The sequence below is a fragment of the Somniosus microcephalus genome, chromosome 12 (genome assembly GCF_052327205.1).
Source record: "Somniosus microcephalus isolate GS21.2 chromosome 12, FLI_Smic_1.0, whole genome shotgun sequence".
Taxonomy (NCBI): Eukaryota; Metazoa; Chordata; class Chondrichthyes; order Squaliformes; family Somniosidae; genus Somniosus; species Somniosus microcephalus.
In genome coordinates, this window is record NC_140998.1 from 126,451,725 (window position 1) to 126,471,880 (window position 20,156).

At 42.5% G+C, this 20,156-nt stretch overlaps 1 protein-coding gene across 2 annotated transcripts in view; it reads right to left on the reverse strand.

The window, feature by feature from the left end:
• Positions 1-20,156, reverse strand: part of LOC147109514 (protein PALS1-like) — a 135,588-nt gene that overhangs the window by 47,353 nt on the left and 68,079 nt on the right. For both annotated transcript variants that reach the window (XM_086003522.1, XM_086003523.1), the window contains exons 3-6: positions 17,240-17,768; positions 8,805-9,013; positions 2,839-2,916; positions 1,522-1,668 (exon numbers count right to left, since the gene is read on the reverse strand). In XM_086003522.1, coding sequence (XP_085859648.1) covers positions 1,522-1,668; positions 2,839-2,916; positions 8,805-9,013; positions 17,240-17,606 — 801 coding nt within the window. In that variant the 5' untranslated portion in view covers positions 17,607-17,768. The remainder of the gene's footprint in view (positions 1-1,521; positions 1,669-2,838; positions 2,917-8,804; positions 9,014-17,239; positions 17,769-20,156) is intronic.

Below are 20,156 nucleotides of genomic sequence, written 5' to 3' on the forward strand. Positions count from 1 at the left end.
TTGTAATCCAATTAAAATAATTAACTGAAAGGGCTGAATTTCAACACCAAAACTCAAAGTACCCAAGATCTCGGTAAGAAGTTAATTATGTAACGCAGAATAAAGTCAGATGGTTTCAAGTTGGAAAGAGACAGCAAAGTGAATGTATATGCACGTCATTCCCAGTGTGACCATTTTCATATAAACCTCGATGAAACAAGGTTTTGTGGAGCTTGTTGCAAGTGATTTATTTATGTGAAATGTCAGTTTCTACGTTAGGACAAATGATGAGCATCATCAATCTAAATCCCATTTTCTATGGGGCTGAGTGATTAAAAAGCAAAGACAAATAGATTACTCAAAAGAAGACTATATATGCAAATATAGCTATTTGTATAAGCAGTTAAGTCCCAGTTTGTTGACATTTTGATTCCTGGGAAGCAAACACTGAGCTGATCTGGTTTCATCAGGCCTTTGCAGATCTCCAAATGAAATAAGAGTCTTGGGGTTATATGTCTCAAAAGTGTAAAGTCCCTTAGTAATCAAGATTTAATGTTAAAAATCAGGAGCTACAGTTGTTACTGTTATGTCTAGTTTCGCATTCATGCTGCACTGCCTCATTGAAACCAACAATTACAAAAACACTCAGCAGTATCCGATCAAATTCTGTTAGCTGCACATGCATTTAACAGGAAGAATTCTTATATCTCAAATGCTGTGATTTACATGGCTATTGCTTTTCTCATTCTGGGATCTGCAAAGACTGCTGGATAAGGTGTTCAATTTGCCAACAAGACCAAACCGCAATGATGGGGAGAACTTCAAAATGTTGTTTTTTTTTTTTTTTTAAATTGCACTTTTTCCAAGATTGTTGGGAGAACTATCTATGCAAATTAAAGAGTACTGCCATCAGAATGTGCTTTCCAAATTGCTACAAAGTAATATGATTAACACATACTTTGTTTTCTTGCATCTATTTCTGACTTTTTTGTCTGAGCAAGAAGTCCTGATGACATCATGAAGCAAAACTGGTAGAGAGAGATTAGAGAACCCGATTGAGGGAGCTGAATTAACAGTTTTGAAGATAGTCAAATCCAGGGATGATTCAGCATCCGAAATGTGTGTTAATTCAACTGCCTCAGAATGGAAGGCTCAGTAACTGTTCCAAACCAGAACCCTAATTACATAATTCGCATGTTGCTTGAACTAAAATTTTGGGGGAAAATGATCAAAATGGAGAGAAGTAAATACAGATATGAATCCTAATACTTTAATGGTCTACTTTTTAAACATAGATCCCGACAGTGAAATTGTTAAAAATATATTATTGCGCAGTTTTAACCAAGTACTTTTTTAAAGCGAGAATTTAATTTTCTTGAACTTTCTTCACTTATAACCATTGTTACATTGTAAGGTATATTAATTTATGACAGTTGGTTAAGGTGAAGTGGCTGCATTTAACTGGGAATATTCAGAGTTACTGCAGCATCTCGTGGCAAGCTGAAGTGCATGTAAATAATGTGAGCAGAACTTGATACTCACAAGGGGGATATCACGTGCTTTTTCAATGCGAACAATTTTCACAGTCTCTCCTCCATACTGTGCTACTCTCTCATAAACGTGGTCTTCAGCTGCTGGTTCTAGTAGCATTTCCTGCTGTGCTACTCCATCATGGGCTAGAAGTAGTGCCTGGAAAAATCAGAGATCAAACAAGCTTAAGTACATCACAGTTCAAATTTGCCTTTGTACTGTATTATAAAAACAGACTTCTACAGCCTAATCCCCTCCCCTCATATTACTTAGCATAAACAATATAGACAGATTATTCATGCATCTCTCAGACTGCTGGTTAAGTGTACTAGGCGTGTCAAACTCTTAACAATTGTTGTTACATATTAAGTATATTGCTGTTCCGATTTTTCTTTTCTTAATAGCTAAAAATCAAATCTCTCCATTAATGATTTAAAAGAAAACAATTAAAAGCATTTGCCTACATCAATTATGCACTCGCTGGGTGGCTTTAATACTGCTTTACAAAATACACCTCCAGACTATTTGGTTTATTGGAAAAAATAAACAATAATACCCACTTACAAACATAAGAAAACCATCTTTCAAAAAAAGCTGGAGAAATCAATGTTCAATTTGTAGACTTCAAACCTGAATATCGCCATGTAGTTGTACTCCATCTATTTGTATGAAGCAAACATTACCAAATTTCTGTGACTAACAATTCATAATTTTTTGGGGGCTACAACAAACCATAATGATGTACCAGCGCAAAGATACATGTATAAGCAATTCAGACTTGTCGAGTGCCATTGTTTTATAGTACCCATTCTTAATACAATAAAGTGTCACAAAATGCTAACTTCTATGGTAGAAATATTACAACATACGGTTTATCCCCCACCACAATTCACATGTTAAATCATTAGAGAATAATCCTCTTGAGTAAATCTGAGAGCATAATTCTTCTTTCTGCAACTTCTATTCCTAGTCACTTAAGTGAAATTAGTTGTATTTTTTAACAAGAAAACCTCAATTTTAAGAAAAAAAACAAGGACATTACTTATGAGACAGATTTTCCATATGTACTTGGCTTCCAAAACATCTCAAGATTGACAATTAAATATGCAACTTGATCATCCCTGAAACAGTCTGTCTGTCAAACCAGTAAGTTGTTAAATTGGTGATGCTTAAAATAACCAAAATATGTATCCTAGTTGAAAAAATCAATTTAATAGTTCAAACAAACTTTCTCCATTTGAACTTAACCTACCCTAAACAGTTTATTTAAAAAAAAAACACAAAATACACAGTACAGGAGTTAACAGCAAAAATAACTAAAGTGCATACTTCAAAATGTGGTGAAGCAAGAAGAGCACCGAGTTCCTGTCCATCCTTCTGGTGACTAATGGTCAAAATCTTCTGCACCTTAAAAGAAAAAGGATAGCAATGAACAGCAACTATATATGCTCATAACAGTTCACAATCTCAATAAAGGCTGCAACAATGCATTGCTGCCTTTATGCTTTTTTCTACATGTCTGCATTGTGATGTCTGGATTTTGCATAAGATTTGGACCGTTTCCCCATCTTGCTCAAGTCCTTGTGAGGGCATGCACCTATAAAATATGATACTGATCACTACTATGATTGAAATCCCTGTGAAATTGGAGTATTAACAGGATATAAGAACATCTGGCAAAAGAAAAAGGCTACACATTATAACTGTGATTACCAGTTAACTACTGGACTGTGTCCAAATTTACCGTACTAAAAGTGCTGTCTGTCAAAATGCCCTAATAAATTAACAGCAAAAATCACATCCACATTTCCTTGTTGACAAATGCTAGGAAAGTGAAGAGATCGAAAAGCAGCTCTATTACTTCAGTGCTGCAAAGGAACCTGGCATTTTGACATTTCTGACACGGAGTCTGTTAGCTATTCTGTTCTGGGTGTGTCTTCTTTTGATCATTTAAAAAGAACAATATGCAGCAGTGTTGTTGAAGTTGCAGGCTTAAGTTCCTGGGGAGACTGACATTTGATGCTAAGGAGCACAATTATCAGCAATGCACGTCATTAATTCTAAGTCAGCCCACTGGATCAGATTCTTCATAATACATACATCATTCTCTTACACCAGTACATAACTTTTGTGTTGGGGTCAGATACAAGGCAAAGGATCTTCTGAACCATTTACTTGTAGTAGGTTCTCTCCGTTCCCCTATCTGGGGGGAAATCTACAGATATAAGCAGCTAATGAGAGAAAATAAAAATGATGAGCCAAAATGAGGTAGATGGGCAGTGCAAGACTTTATTTCTGTTCTCGGGACATGGTTGACACTGGCAAAGTCACATTATTTGCCATCCCACATTGCCTTGAGAAAGCGGTGGCGAGCCTTCCCCTTGAACCACTGCAGTCCTTGTGGTGGTAATGATCCCACAATGGTGTTGTGTAGGTATTCCAGGATATTGATCCAGCGGTGATGAAGGAATGATGATATAGGTCCAAGTTAGGATGGTGTGTGGCTTGAAGGAGAACTTGGAGGTGTTGATGTTCCAGTGACATTGTTGCTCTCGTCCTTCTCAATGGTAGCAATTGCAGAGGAGGGTAGTGCTGTCAAAGTAACCTTGATGAGTTTCTGCTCTGCATCCTGTAGATTGTACATAATGCAGCCAGTGTGTCTGTGGTGGAGGGATCCAGTGCCAGGGCAAATTGCTCTGGTCTGGATGATGGTGAGCTTCTAGAGTCTTGTTGCAGCTGCACCCATATGGGCGAGTAGCAAGCATTCCAGTACATCCCTGACAAGCCTTGTAGATGGTGGCAAGACTTTGAGGGTTAAGTGGGTGAGCTACTTGTACCAGAGTACCCAGCCTCTGCCCAGCTCTTATAGCCACAATGTTGATATAGCTGGTCTAGTTTAGCTCCAAGCCAATGGTGACATATGAACATACGTAAAATGACAGAGGAAAAGACCAACTGGTCCATCCAACCAGTCCCATATAATTGTGATGTCTGGTGTATCACAATACGTACACTCTCTTCTCCGTCCCCCACCCACCCCACCGCAAATCTCCAAAGAAGTGACCCCAAAGATGTTAATAGTGGGAGTCTTGGCAATGGCAGTACTATTGAGGATCAAGGGGAGATGACTGGGCTTTCTCTTGTTCGAGATGATGGATCACCTGGTACTTAAGTGGCATGAATGTTACCTGCCATTCGTCAGCCCTGGTCTGGTTGTTATCCTTCAAGATCGGAGAAGTTTGACTTACTGATGTCACAATTCATAAACATACTTATGAATTACTCCACACTCAACCGGCCAACACTAGATGCATTTTAGCTTCCAAAAACATCTCTGGACTACAACCAGACACATTGAAATATATGCCAGGAATTTCCTCAGGGCTTCTTCTGTCCCGTTGATGTAGCTCCGGCGGTAACCCCGATTACGCATTTAAACAGGGATTTCACCAAAGCTGGAGAAGCCCAGAGGAACTTTGCCCCCACAGTAATGCACAAATAAAACACACAACGCTTTCAGGTGGATCGTCAAAATTGGTTTCTGTTGGTTGAAGTGGCATTACACTGCAGGGATGCTTTTCAGAAATGGCAGCAGCATTAAGCATTAAAAAGCATAGTCCTTTTCAAGCCCTTAGCCAAGCATAAGCTCAAATAATAAATCAGTAATATTTGCACTTTTATTACTCTAACCATCAATTGTAACTACTGCAGAACAGTTAATCAACTGATGAACGTGGTCTTCTGATTTTTCTTTCCCACGGTTTAAGGATTTTACCGTCAAGTGCCTCGAAATATTTTTTAAAGTACAAAGTCCAATTTTTCCTACTGGATTGTACGGCAAAATAAGGAAGTCCTTTTTTAGGGGCTAAAAGAAGTATAATGGCTGGCTATTTGACAAAAACCACAAGGTTCCAAACAAACAACTACGACAGTGTTCAGATTCCCTCTAGCATGCTCTGATTACATTGTGTAGAAAGCAATTATAAAATTCAGCAGTGTAAGTTATGAATGTATTTACATAATAATGAACTTGCATTCAGCAGTGCCTTGTGCATACTAAAAACTTTAAACAAATTAATAGCACATCTGCTGAAACTAAACAATGACAAAGGCTGAACCTTTATCATGAGCGCCACAGATCCTAGAATTTTAACAGTTTTATTTGGAAAAAGTTACGTAGGGCATGTGGCCCTGCAATGGTTCCTCATGATTGGCTGGTGTCTGTGTCAATCACACCAAGTTCCTTCACTTCAGCAAATCAAATCTTACCCAATGTTTTTCACTAAATGGTTTCTAAAAATTTCTAGGAGGATTTTTACAGTTTTTTTCCCCACACGACTGAGTGATTTCTTTGTGAAACAAGAGGAAACGTAAACTTGTATTTGGTCATCTCCAGCACCAATTTTCACCTCTTCCAATGGCTCCCTCCCCAGCCCGGAAATTTCTCCATGTGGCAGGACAAACGTAGAGTTCTTGGATGGTTGTCGGGCTGGAGAAGGCTTACGAGAGATAGGGAGGGCAGGGTCATGAAAGGATCTGAACGAGAGAGAAAGAAAGAAAAGAAGATTTTCCATTTTATATAGTGCCTTTCACAAGCACCGGATGCCCCAAAGCACTCTACAGCCAATGAAGTACTTTTTGAAGAGTAGTCACTGTTGTAATGTAAACGAGGAGGAGAATTTTAAACTGGAGGCATTGGGGGACCAGGAGCCAATGTAGGTGTGCGAGCACAGGGGTGATGAGTTAGCGGGACTTGATGCGGGTTACAATACGGGCAGCAGAGTTCGGACAACTTAACTTAGACAAATCCATGATTTTCCAAAAAATATATCTGGCAAAATTATAGTTCATACACTCCCTTCAGCCATCGTCACTGAACAAAAATAAGCTTCCAGATCTAACTTTCCCATAAATCCAACTCTCTACACAGAAAACGTAAATATTCTATTCGCTAAAAATAAAATTAAACTCTCTCATGATGGGTACTTAAAATGCAACATCCATACTTACGTTTTTTCCTTGGAAATGTAAGCGTTTCACCAAATTCTTGGAAACATATGTGCTGCAGTAATTAATAACAGTAATGTTTGGGGTATGAGAAAACCTTTGGTACACCTAACCCCACTGTTCCAAAACAACTTCCTCCATTAGTAGCTGTTTTCTCTTTCAAAATAGAAGTTCATCAGTCCTTCTTTAAAACATTCAATGACTTTCCCTTCCACCAACCTTGCTGATATGTTCCACAATTCTATCACCCTCTTCATAAAAGAGAGATCCCTAAAGCCATTTTATTTTGATAGCCTTAAATAGTGTCCTCTAGTCTATATAGTTTAGTCTATATTTCACTAAATTCATCATTAAATTAATTTTCACCAACTGTTGTGTTGTTCTTCATTGATAAAGCATGGTGTTTTTAATCAACGGAGAAAAATAGCCATTTTTCCACTCGGAATACTGAAAATAACTTCCATTTCTCTAACTTTCCTTACATTGATGAATGTCAAGCATGCATTGCAAGGAGGAAGAGGTAAATACCTAGCAGGAAATTAAGGACTTTTTGGAGGAGGGAAGAGACTAAAAGTGAGATGGGTCTTTGAGGAGACATTTGAAAGTAGTGAGACAGGTAACACAGCAAAATGTCTTTGAAAGACAGTTCCAAAGAGCAGGAATATCACAGTTAAAAGATTGGGCTCCTGTGGGGAAATTGAAAAGGGTTGTGATAAATCATAGTTAGAGAAACAGAAGGTGTGAGCTGAGACACAGGGTTGGAGAAAGTTAGGAAAACAAGGTGGCTGCAGGATTTGAAGCTGAGAAAGTGGATCTTGAAACAAATTCTCGGAGGCACAGGGAGTCAATGCAACTCAGCACTGGATGCGTGCAAGACTTCATATGGAAAGAGGACACAATTACAGGTTTCTGCATTAGCTCGTGTTTCGGAAGAGTGCAAATGGGGAGAAATCAATCCTCAAAGTGCTCAATAGGGATAAAAGCCTTGTAATACTGGGGGGGGGGGGGGATGCAAAGCGGTGATCTTGGCAATGTACTAGATTTGGCATTTAAAGCTCAACTCCTGCATAAACAAAACACCAAGGATGTGCACTACTGGATTCAACCTGAAGAGGGAACCAGGAAGGATGATGGAGTCAGAGCTAGAAGCACATAAATTGTAATGAGCGCAGAACAAGACAGCTGCAGTCTCGGTATTGAGCGGAAGAAAATTAAAGCTCATGCAGGTCTTGGATACTTGGTCGTAATATTACAGCAAAAGCCTTCAGATCAATGGTGGCTGCGTCACCACACACATGGAAGATGATTCCATGCATGTGGATGAAACTAGAGAGGGGTGCAGATGATGAATAAATAGGAGGAGAGGGGACCAAGGAGCTTTGTACAGACTGGAGAAGATTGTGCAGGCATGAGAGTAAAAACCATTGGAGAAGATGTTGTCACTGCAGTGGAGCCATGCGAAAGTAATGACTCTTGTTTTAGACAAACGGATTGCTCAGGTTACATAAAAAGCACCTGTTTAACATCACACCATTTTATCACCAAAACAGGCTTCAAAAACTGCAATCAGAACGCTGAAAACATAGGCCGTGAAATTCTGCTCCTTTGCGCCTGCTGTTAGCACCTCCGGGGGTGACAATGGGGCTCAAAGGGCTTATCGCCCGGGTGGGAATAGCGCCTCCCGAGAAATTTGGCGGGGCGTTACTGAGGCGCTAGCCAATAGCACTGCACCCCCGCCGGTAGCACCCTGGGCCGCTGCTGGTGATGATGTCATCATCATGCACCGCGACCCCTTAGCGCCCCGCCGCGAGCCCTTACCGCTCTGCGGCTGAAATTCAGCTGCGCCGTGAGGCTGCTGTGGGCGGCGTCAGCGCCAGCCTTGCGGGTTGCGAGCTGGGCCGTCCTCCGCTCGCGGGGCACTAATTAAAGGGAGGTGCGACCACGCCGCCATTTAATTTTTTTGGGCCGACCTCGGTGCCGGGCTGCAGCCATGGCAACACGCCACCCTGGCGGGCTAGTGTGGGCCATCGGAGGCCCTGCAGACCTCGCAGCATCCCTCCCCTTTAATGGGAGGAGCGCTGAAACGCATCAGCGCTACTTTGCGCCTCTGACACTGCCCCAATAAGAAGTGGAGCACCCAAGATAGCGCTGTGCTTCCTCATCTGGGCGGTAAGCCGAATTTAGCGGCCGGGGCAGTACTTGCCCCATTTCCCGAATTTCACCCCCATAAAGTTTTTAAAAAGCTTAATTACAATCCATTCTTTAATCTAATTTAGTGATAGACCTACCTCCTGGGATAGCTCCTGTGCATTGGAGTTCACAGGATAAGGTGGACTCATCTTGTGCATATGAACTGCTACCGTATTGTGAATGCTGAAAGCATTTTGGAAATCCCGGTTCTGAACCAGCTGCAAAATGACTGCCACATCATCCTGACTCTGACTGTCAACCAGGCTGTGTTGTATGTGTTTTAGAGAAGACAGCAGCTCATTTACTTCTAGAGTTAAGAACACAAAAGCCTCGTTAGTAGAATTATTCAAAAAGCATTTCACAACTCTTCTTTGCAGACAAGGATCAAGCTAAATGGCTAATTGCTAGTGAATGGCTGAGTCATACAGATTGGGAATGTCCCTCTTTTAAAAGACCAAGTAAATTAAACAAATAAACTGTAACTAAACCTCAAACTTTAAATAAACCTTAGCAAATCAAATTAAAATTTGGTTGTCCAATCCAATTATGCAGTCCAGTCCCCGCGGCGCCCACCGGTCACGGAAGTGCTCGAGCGCGCCGGCGGCCACCGCGTGCTCCATCTCCAGGGCCACCCGGGCGCGAACATGGCCGCGGAAGAGGGGGAGGCAATCTGGCTGGACGACCCCCTCGACTGCCCGCTGCCTGGACCAATTGATGGCTTTTTTAGCCAGGCCCAGGAGCAGACCCACGAGGAGGTCCTCCAACCTGCCCGCTCCCCTCCGCACCGGGTGACCGTAGATCAAGAGCGTGGGACTGAAGTGCAACCAAAAATCGAGGAGCAGCCCCTTCAAATAATGGAAGAGGGGCTGCAACCTCTCACATTGTACATATATGTGAAACACGGACTCCTCCAGGCCAGATTGGGAATGTCTCAGTTCTAATCCTGAGTTAATGAATTAATTGATTTCAGGTATGTCGGCAATGTGCATGGGAAACACAATTGGCTTCAGCAACACTGGGTGAGGTAGACTGGAGGGAAGGGGCAGCTGAAGAAAATCAGCTAGGGTTGCAATCCTGTTGGAAGACGACAAGCGAGGTAAGGTTTGGGCTCAGCTATGATGTTCTTGCCCCCCATCCCACCACAGTTGAATAGCCCACTGAAACTCACCATTAAGGCCAATTGGGTGAAGTACTGGAGGGTACCTGGCAGCATGAAACTGTATCCCATCAAGGATAATGGAAGAATACTGGCTAAAGAAAAATACTAAATTGCCAAGACGACTTTGTAAAGCTTACACCTTCCTGAGCAATATATCATGTACTTGTTTTATCACTTACTGTTCACATTAGTTGATAATGTCTTTAAAAGTAGGATGACAATGTTTTAAGTCTCATTTGTGGATCATGCAGGAGGATCTGAAACTGGCAATTCTTGGCATTGAACATTACAGTTTGACAATTGTTGCATCTAGTCTGGATCAGCCTGCATCTCTTTGGGAGACACTGGTGGGGGATTTTCTGCTCAAAGAATTGTTGAATGTCAGTGTTGGGGAATGGAACACTCTTCCACTTCACACACCCAGTCAGCATCAAGTATTACCACAACAGGTGTAACAATGCTCACAATGCAGAGTGAAGTTCCCTCTGCTCTGCCTTAGTAAGATGTCTTCACCCATAATGTCATTTTTCCACTTTACACACCAGCCATTGTTTGTGCTCTCTCAGTGAGTGTTTTAATGACATTCTCATCTATTTTTAATCATGGGAAGTTTTGCACCATGGAGCTAATTCCATTTAAAACTCAGCTGAGAATGCCCAAATTAATTACACATAGTAGGCTTAATGTTGGCAGATAGGAAACTTCCATCTCAGAAAGATGGGCTGAATTTGAACCCAGACCAACAAGTTGTGGTTTATATAGCACCTCTGAACATAGGAAAATGTCCCAAGGTGCTTCACTGATGCGTGAGGATCACAGAAGCTGGACCAAAGAAGAGATTAAGAGGGGTGACCAAAAGCTTGGTGGAAGAAGAGGGTTTTTAAAGAGAGCGTTATAGGAGGAGAGGGTGGCGCAGTAGCAGAGGAGTTTAGGGAGAGAATTCCAGAGCATGGCACATAGATAGCTGAAGGCATTGTTGGCGATGGTGGAGGGAAAGAGATGTACAAGAGGCTGCAGTCAGAGCAATGGAGAGTATGGGGGTGTTGGAGGATGTGAAAGAGATGGGGGTGGGGAGGCCATAGATGGATTTATAGACTAGGACAATAATTTTAAATTCAGGGCGTGGGAGACTGGGAGCCAACATAGGCCAATGAGAATAGGGGGGAAATAGGTAAGTGGGACTTAATGCAGGCGAAGATACAAGCAGAATTTTGGAGGAGTTAGTGTTTATTGCAGGTAGAGGATGGGAGGCTGCCCAGATGAGCAATGGAGTAACTGAGTCTGGAGGTGCTGAGGCTTCAGTGGTGGATAGGTTGAGATAGGACAGAGGTGGGCCGTGTTACGGAGGTGGAAGTAGATGGAGGATATGCAGTTGAAAATTTAGCTCAGGGTTGAACAGGATGCCAAGGTTATGAACAGTCTGGTTCAGCTTGTGACAGCAGCTTGGGAAGGGAATGGAGTCAGAGGCCAAAGGTGATGGGCTTTGGTTTTCCCAATGGAGGGATGACAGTCAAGCAGTTTGACAGCAGCGGGATTGAGAGAACTTGTGGAGAGGTAGAGCTTGGTGTCATCAGCGTCTTTGTGGAACTGATCCCATGGTTTCAGGATCATGTCACCAAGAAGCACCATCTAAATGAGGAAGAATAGAGGGCCAAGGACAGATCAGTGGAGGACTCGCAAGGTGACAGTGCAGGGGTGGGAAGAGAGACCATTGCTAGAGATCCTGTGATGATAATCAGGTTGGTAAGAATGGAACAAAAGAGTCTCATGGAGCTGGAGGAGGATGGTGTGGTAGATCACGTCAAAGGCTGCAGAGGTCAAGGAGGGATAATCAGTAACTAGTGGTGTTCCGCAGGGGTCAGTGCTGGGTCCCCAACTCTTTACAATCTACATTAACGATTTGGAGGAGGGGACCGAGTGTAACATATCAAAGTTTGCAGATGATACTAAGATGGGGGGGAAAGTAGTGAGTGAGGAGGACATAAAAAACCTGCAAGGGGACATAGACAGGCTAAGTAAGTGGGCAGAGATTTGGCAGATGGAATACAATAGAGTTATGCACTTTGGCAGGAAAAATCGTAGAGCAAGTTATTATCTTAATGGCAAGAAACTGGAAAGTACTGAAGTACAAAGGGATCTGGGGGTCCTGGTGCACGAAACTCAAAAGGTTAGTATGCAGGTGCAGCAAGTGATTAAGAAGGCCAATGGAATGTTGGCTTTCATTTCTAGGGGGATAGAATATAAAAATAGGGAGGTATTGCTTCAGTTGTACAAAGTATTGGTGAGACCGCACCTGGAATACTACATACAGTTTTGGTGTCCATACTTAAAAGACATACTTGCTCTCGAGTCAGTACAAAGAAGGTTCACTCGGTTAATCCCGGGGATGAGGGGATGGACATATGAGGAGAGGTTGAGTAGATTGGGACTCTACTCATTGGAGTTCAGAAGAATGAGAGGCGATCTTATTGAAACATATAAGATTGTGAAGGGGTTGGATCGGGTGGATGCAGGGAGGATGTTCCCGATGATGGGTGAAACTAGAACTAGGGGGCATAGTCTTAGAATAAGGGGCTGCTCTTTCAAAACTGAGATGAGGAGGAACTACTTCACTCAGAGGGTGGTAGGTCCATGGAATATGCTGCCCCAAAAAGCTGTAGAAGCTACATCATTACATAAATTTAAAACAGAAATAGACAGTTTCCTAGAAGTAAAGGGAATTAAGGGTTACGGGGAGCGGGCAGGAATTTGGACATGAGTCTAGGTTCGGATCGGACATGGCCCTGTGGGTAGCGGAGCGGGCCCAGGGGCCGTGTAGCCTGATCCTGCTCCTATTTCGTGTGTCTAATTCTGTTAGATTCAGGAGATGGTTCTGTGATAGTAGATTGGCGGTTAGGATCAGATCAGCCATGATCTTATTGAATGGCGGAGCAGGCTCGAGGGGCCGATTGGCCTACTCCTGCTCCTATTTCTTATGTTCTTATAATTCACTAAAGTCACAATTACAGAGTATTGTTTGTGACTCTGGTTAGGGCCATTTCAGTGTTGTGGATGGGGCAGAAGCTGGACAGAAGTGATTCAAACCACGAATTGCGGGAGAAAGGAGTATGGAGTTGAGAGGCGACAACATGTCCAAGGACTTGAGAGAAAGAGAGGTTGGAGATGGGGCATTGCTTTGTGGAAACAGAGGGGTCAAGGGTATTTTTTATTTGGAGGAAGTCAGTCAGTGGTGAAACATTAATGTACTACTCTGTACATCAAGTTCTTCGCAAGAATCAGCATAAATAAGTAACATAGGCATGTCAACAGATTAGCATTGTTGCACATTACTACATCATTTATCACTGCAAAAAATATTCCCATATTTCAAAATTCCAACCGCATATTTGTCTCAGAAGTTTCAATATCTTGTCTATGCCTTTACAAATTTCAAGGGAAGAAAAAAGTTTCTGTTCATTAATATTAATGTTTAAAATTATAAACATATTGATTGTATCATTTTAATGATTAGTATGCTTAAAAAAGGCACGTTGCAGACAGAACCATTTCAAAAAGTGCCCATGAAATGGACAAGCTGTTAAAAAATATGGTTGAAACTTTGTCTGACTATTCATCACCAGTCACACATCATACAGCAAGAAGGGAACTGCAAAATAAAAACATTAACATAAGAAATAGGAGGAGTAGGCCATTTGGCCCCTTGAGCCTGCTCCATTTAATGAAGAAAAAAAAGAAAGAATTTGCACTTATATAGCGCCTTTCACGACCACCGGACGCCCCAACGTGCCTCACAGCCAATGAAGTACTTTCTGAAGTGAAGTCGCTGTTGTAATGTAGGAAATGCGGCAGCCAATTTGCGCACAGCAGGCTCCCACAAACAGCAATGTGATAATGACCAGATAATCTGTTTTTGTCATGTTGATTGAGGGATAAATATTGGCCAGGACACTGGGGAGAACTCCCCCGCTATTCTTCGAAATAGTGCCATTGGATCTTTTACATCCACCTGAGAGAGCAGATGGAGCCTTGGTTTAACGTCGCATCTGAAAGACCAGTAATAAGATAATAAGATCAGTAGCAGCTGTGGCTCAGTGGGTAGCACTCTCGCCTCTGAGTCAGAAGGTTGTGGGTTCAAGTCCCACTCCAGGGACTTGCGCACAAAAATCTAGGCCGACACTCCAGTGCAGTGTTCAGGGAGTGCTGCGCTGTCAGGTGTCGTCTTTCGGATGAGACGTTAAACCGAGGCCCCGTCTGCTCTCTCAAGTGGACGTAAAAGGTCCCATGGCACTATTTCGAAGAAGAACAGGTGTCCTGGCCAATATTTATGCCTCAATCAATATAACAAAAACAGATTCTCTGGTCATTATCACATTGCTGTTTGTGGGGCCTTGATGTGCGCAAATTGGCTGCCGCGTTTCCAACATTACAACAGTGACTACACTCCAGAAGTACTTCATTGGCTGTAAAGTGCTTTGAGACGTCCGGTGGTCGTGAAAGGCCTACATAAATGCAAGTCTTTCATTTTTTCTTTCAAAATTAAATTAGACAAAGATATTTTCTCAACAGATTATGGCAGCTACTGAAGTGGGGAAAAATATTTTCAGAATTAAAAAAACTAGCCCTCAGATTCATTGGAAGTCGGCAACAACAACTTGTATTTATATAGCGCCTTTAACATAATAAAACATCCCAATGCGCTTCACAGGAGTATTAAAAGACAAAAAATTTGACACCGAGCCAAATAAGGAGAAATTAGGGCAGGTGACAAAAGCTTGATCAGAGGTAGGTTTTAAGGAGCGTCTTAAAGGAGGAAAGAGAGGAAGCGAGGCGGACAAGTTTAGGCAGGGAATTCCAGAGCTTAGGGCCTAGGCAACAGAAGGCACGGCCGCCAATGGTTGAGCGATTATAATCAGGGATGCTCAAGAGAGCAGAATTAGAGGAGCGCAGATATCTCGGGGTGGCGGCTGAAGGAGATTACAGAGATAGGGTGGGGTGAGGCCATGGAGGGATTTGAAAACAAGGATGAGAATTGAGGCATTGCTTAACCGGGATCCAATGTAGGTCAGCGAGCACAGGGGTGATGGGTGAACAGGGCTAGGTGCGAGTTAGGATACGGTCAGCCGAGTTTTGGATTACCTTAAGTTTACGTAGGGTAGAATGTGGGAGGCCAGCCAGGAGTGCGTTGGAATAGTCACGTCTAGAGGTAACAAAGGCATGGATGAGGGTTTCAGCAGCGGATGAACTGAGGCAAGGGCGGAAACAGGCAATCGTACGGAGGTGGAAATAGGCTCTCTTAGTTATGCTGCGGATGTGTGGTCGGAAGCTAATTTCAGGGTCAAATATGACACCAAGTGTGGTTCAGCCTCAGACAGATGTTAGGGAGAGGGATGGAGTCAGTGGCTACGGAAAGGAGTTTGTGGCGGGGACCGAAAACAATGGCTTCGGTCTTCACAATATTTAACTAGAGAAAATTTCTGCTCATGCAGAACTGGATGTCGGGTAAGCAGTCTGACAATTTAGAGACCGTGGAGGGGTTGAGAGAAGTGATAGTGAGGTAGAGCTGGGTGTTGTCAGCGTACATGTGGAAACTGTTGCTATATTTTCGGGTGATGTTCCCAAGGGGCACCATGTAGATGAGAAATAGGACGGGGCCAGCGATCGATCCTGGGGGGGGGGCAACAGAGGTAACGATGCGGGAACAGGAAGAGAAGCCGTTGCAGGTGATTCTCTGGCTACGATTAGAGAGGTAAGAATGGAACCAGGCGAGTGCAGTCCCACCCAGCTGGGTGACAGTGGAGAGGCGTTGGAGAAGGATGGAGTGGTCAACCGTGTCAAAGGCTGCAGACAAGTCAAGGAGGAGGAGGAGGGATAGTTTACCTACAAACAGGATCTGAACTCAGGATTAGCACTCAAAACATAATGGGAGAAGTCAAAGATTTTCCGAAAAGAATAAAAGGGCTATTAGGACTTGCAATGCTTTGTCACAAATGTTTATTGAAGCCGAGTTAATCATGACATTTAAGAGGGTATTAGATAAAAATATTACAGAAGCAGCGCAGGAAAACAGGATGAGAGTAGTTAGGTGCCATGCAGGAACTGGTACTGGCACAGACATGAAGGGCCAAATTGCTTTCCATTGCAGTCTTAAGATTCAATGACCTGTTGACAAATGCATGGAAGTTTTAGCACTTATGGCAAGATTTAATGTGGAGAAATGTGAAGTTATCTACTTCGGTAGGAAAAATAGAAAAGCAGAATTTTTTTTAAATGGTGAGGGTCTGAGAAATGTTGGTATTCAGAGGGACCTGGGTGTCCTTGTACACGAATCACTGAAAGTTAATATGCAGGTACAGCAAGCAATTAGGAAAACAAATGGTATGTTAGCCTTTATTACAAGAGGATTTGAGTATAAGAGTAAAGAAGTCTTACTGCTATTATATAAGGCCTTGGTGAGACAACACCTGGAGTACTGTGGACAATTTTGCTCTCCTTATCCAAGGAAGAATATACTTGCCTTAGAGGGAGTGCAACAAAGGTTCACTGGACTGATTGCTGGGATTGGGGGGGGGGGGGGTGGTTGTTCTATGAGGAGAGATTGCATAGACTAGGCCTATATTCGCTAGAGTTTAGAAGAATGAGAGGTGATCTCATTGAAACCTAGAAAATTCTTAAAGAGCTTGACAGGGTGAATGCTGGGAGTATGTTTCCCCCTGGCTGGGGAATCTAGAACTAGGGGTCACACTCAGGATAAGGGGTCAGACATTTAAGACTGAAATGAGGAGAAATGAGAAGAAATTTCTTCATTCCGAGGGTTGTGAATCTTTGGAATTCTCTACCCCAGAGAGCTGTGGATGCTCAGTTGTTGAGTATATTCAAGAGAGATCGATAGATTTTTGAATACTAAAGGATTCAAGGGATATGGGGATAGTGTGGGAAGGTGAAGTTGAGGTAAAAGATCAGCCATAATCTTATTAATTGGCGCAGCAGGCTCAAGCGGCCGAATGGCCCACTCCTGCTCCTATTTCTTATGTTCTTAATATTCTTATTACTGTAAATCGAGTGGTTTAACTTTGCACCTGGTCACCTTTGCTGCTGATGTAAAATAATCGTAATGATCTAATATTCATGTCAAGTTGGAAGATAAATCTGCAAATATTTACAGTACTTACCTGCTGTGCCATGACTCAAAAGTATTATAAAATGTTACTTCAATCAATCAATCATTCAGCTTTGTCAAAATCTTTTAGCTCATTAAGTCAAGAAAATAGTAAAACTTAAAATGTCATGCGAGTACACTGTGTATAGACAAATCCAGGTTCTTCTGCAGCAAAATAACGATATTCCATTACAAACACATTTTGTCCACTTACATACCTAAAACTTTAACTGTGTTGCTGGGACCCTCTAAAATAAAGTCCTCCTCTTTATCAAACGTAGGGTTATCAATGCCCACTTTAGGCTGAATTTGTGCCAGCTTCTTCAGTCGAATGGAAGAATTAAGGTCAAACTCCTGCTTCTTTCCCTCTTCTTCTCGTCTACGACGCATATCATCCTGTTGCTGGCGAATCCTCTCCAACTGAGCACTTCGACGAACAGGCATGGTTCGTGAACCCAAGTCATCAGGGCAATCCACAGCCATTTCTCTGTGTCTTGGCGGCTCATCGCGGGATGAAAGGTCTATGTTCTTAGCCTCATTATCTGATTCCTCTGCAACATGTCCATTCATGTATGAAGTAGTCATGATTACAACTGAAATGTTTCCACTTATCTTACTAATATCTGGAACGATTACATAAAAGTTGGTTCGGTTTCAGAAAATCCATGTTAATGATCAAGGTACTTCTTGTGAAATTCACATGGCTGTGCATTTAAACTTGACAAGTCCATTTCAATGGAGACTCACCTGGAAAGAGAGAGAATTACTCATTAGAAAAAATAAAGAGAGAGTTTCATCCACTGCAAAATACAGACACTGAAATCCAAAATAATCCACAATATATGCTCGGCATTTATTTTCTCACCTCTTTAGTTTAGCCGCCACGTTTAGGTTGTGCAGACACAAACCCATATTCTACTCTGGCCTACTGAGCATGAACGCAACCTCACCAGACTGTTCAATACAATACACAAACCAATGCTGCCCCATATTTGAAGTTATTTCACGCTTCAGTTTTTGTCCCTCTGGTTTCCCTGAAGCAAAGAAGTGACCAGTTCCCAAGTTTCTGTCACGGTCACTTAGAACCAGCCACCGAGATTCAATTGAGCTTTTCTTGACATCTCTCTACAGAGATCAGGAAATTGAAGAGAGGGGAGAAGAAGTAAGGAGAAAATAAAACACATGGACCATCTTACAACTCTACGGTTTGTACACAGATGGCTCAAAATTATCTGGTTTTGCCTGAAAAACCCATCAAGGTGCCTACTTGGTGACACTATTGCCAGCTAAGTTTTTACTGGTACCGAGTTCCTCACGGGAATTTTGTGCAAAAGATACGTTCACTCTCTCAAATCACCCAATACCGTGGGGGCGATTTTAACCATACTTGCTCAGCAGAAACCTGGCGGGTCGGCTCTTATCTGTCCGAAAACTGCCATACTTGCAACATCTGCAATTTTAACCTGCTCGCCTGAGCAAGCAGCAAGGACACGTGCCTGGAGCCAACAGGGTCCTTCTTTACAAAGTTGCGGATATCATTGAGACCCGACTGTAACTTTAACTCAGGCTTTAACAACATGAAGAAATTGAGGGAGGTAAACAAATGCGAGGGAAGGGGCCAGACAAATTGTTCACAAAGGGAAACGTCCACACAAGTAGTTGAGAAATGATTAGATACCAGCAGGAAAAACACAGTGGGAGTAAAGCCAAGAAAATTAAACTGTATGAAGGAACAATAAAAAATACAAAAATAAGACAAGTACAAGGGGGGGGGAAACTCGTAAGACATAAAAGGAAACAAATATTCACAAACAAATGACTTGGCATTTCAAAATGGATCAATTCATTTATCTCTTTCAATGTGGACTAGTGCATTTCTCTCATCAGATTCCACCTGCATGGCTGCCACTTTTTCCACCTGCTGGCATTTTCAGTCACAACTCCACCCACCATTCAGCAGCAACTAACAGCCACGTGAATGAAACTGCCAGCTGCATCTACGTGTCAGTATGAGTGCTACCAAGGCATAGCAATTATTTACTAGCAGTGCAAAGGTGGAAATCAGAGTTTAAAGAAAATAATCAGGTAAGTGGGACAACCCCAAGTGTCGCTAATTTCTGCCATTTACAAAGCAACAGGAGTAAGCCATTCAGCTCTTCAAGCCCGTTAGCCATTTGCCCTTGGTCTCTGTCAATCTTGCCGAATAGCTGCCGCCGAGGTTGAGGGATCTGCTACTTTCATTGCACCATGTGTTCTTTAGAAAAACAAATCAAATCAACTGTGTACAGGAAACTTTGGTTTATCCGGAGGTTAACTGTCCGGAATGCTCGATCCACCGGCAAAATTCAGGAGTCGGTTCAGTAAGTTTTTTTTTTCTTTTCGTTGCTTTTTTTTCCCCACCAGTCAGGCTCTGCAAGGTCTAGCTAAAGCTGTTGCTTAGCTACAGAGACGCTTGCAAGCTACGGCCAACTGTTTAGAAGCTGTTGGGTTTGTTGCTAGATACGGAGCTCAAAAGCTCCGTATGTTTTAACATTACTGCTGGTTTGTCCGGCAGTTTTGATGGGACGGCAACAGCTCGGTCCTGTCGGTGCCAGATATCACAAAGTTTCCTGTAATTGAGTCTCTCACATAGCTATGCATCCAGAAGCAAATGGCTTCAAGATTGCTTCAAACTAACAGAGTCTGAAGTATACATGAAAGAGACAGGAATCAAATCTGCCAAACTTCATCCCACGAAACATTTTGAATGTCAGAGTCAATGTATTTGACTTTTCATAAAATACATTAATATTGCTCTCTCTGCGTTCAAGTACCCTAAGCTAGTCATTTGCTTTGTGATCAATCATGTAACTTTGCCCAGATAATTATTAAACTTTACTGTTGAAATAGCAAGTTGACAATATTTCAGGTGCCTCAAAATTAAATTGGAACCTGCTGCAACATTTGGTAGCAGTCATCAGGTGCAGCAAATCACTGTAGTGAAAGCAGTGAAAGTGAAATATGAGAAACAGCCATAGAATGGACCTCACCATACCTCCAGAGGCAGCACTGACAGCAACCATCAAAACCAGTTCAACCAGCCACCTCAAAGAGGACAACCCAAGCAGAACTTCTGTGAGCCTCTTACAGATAACT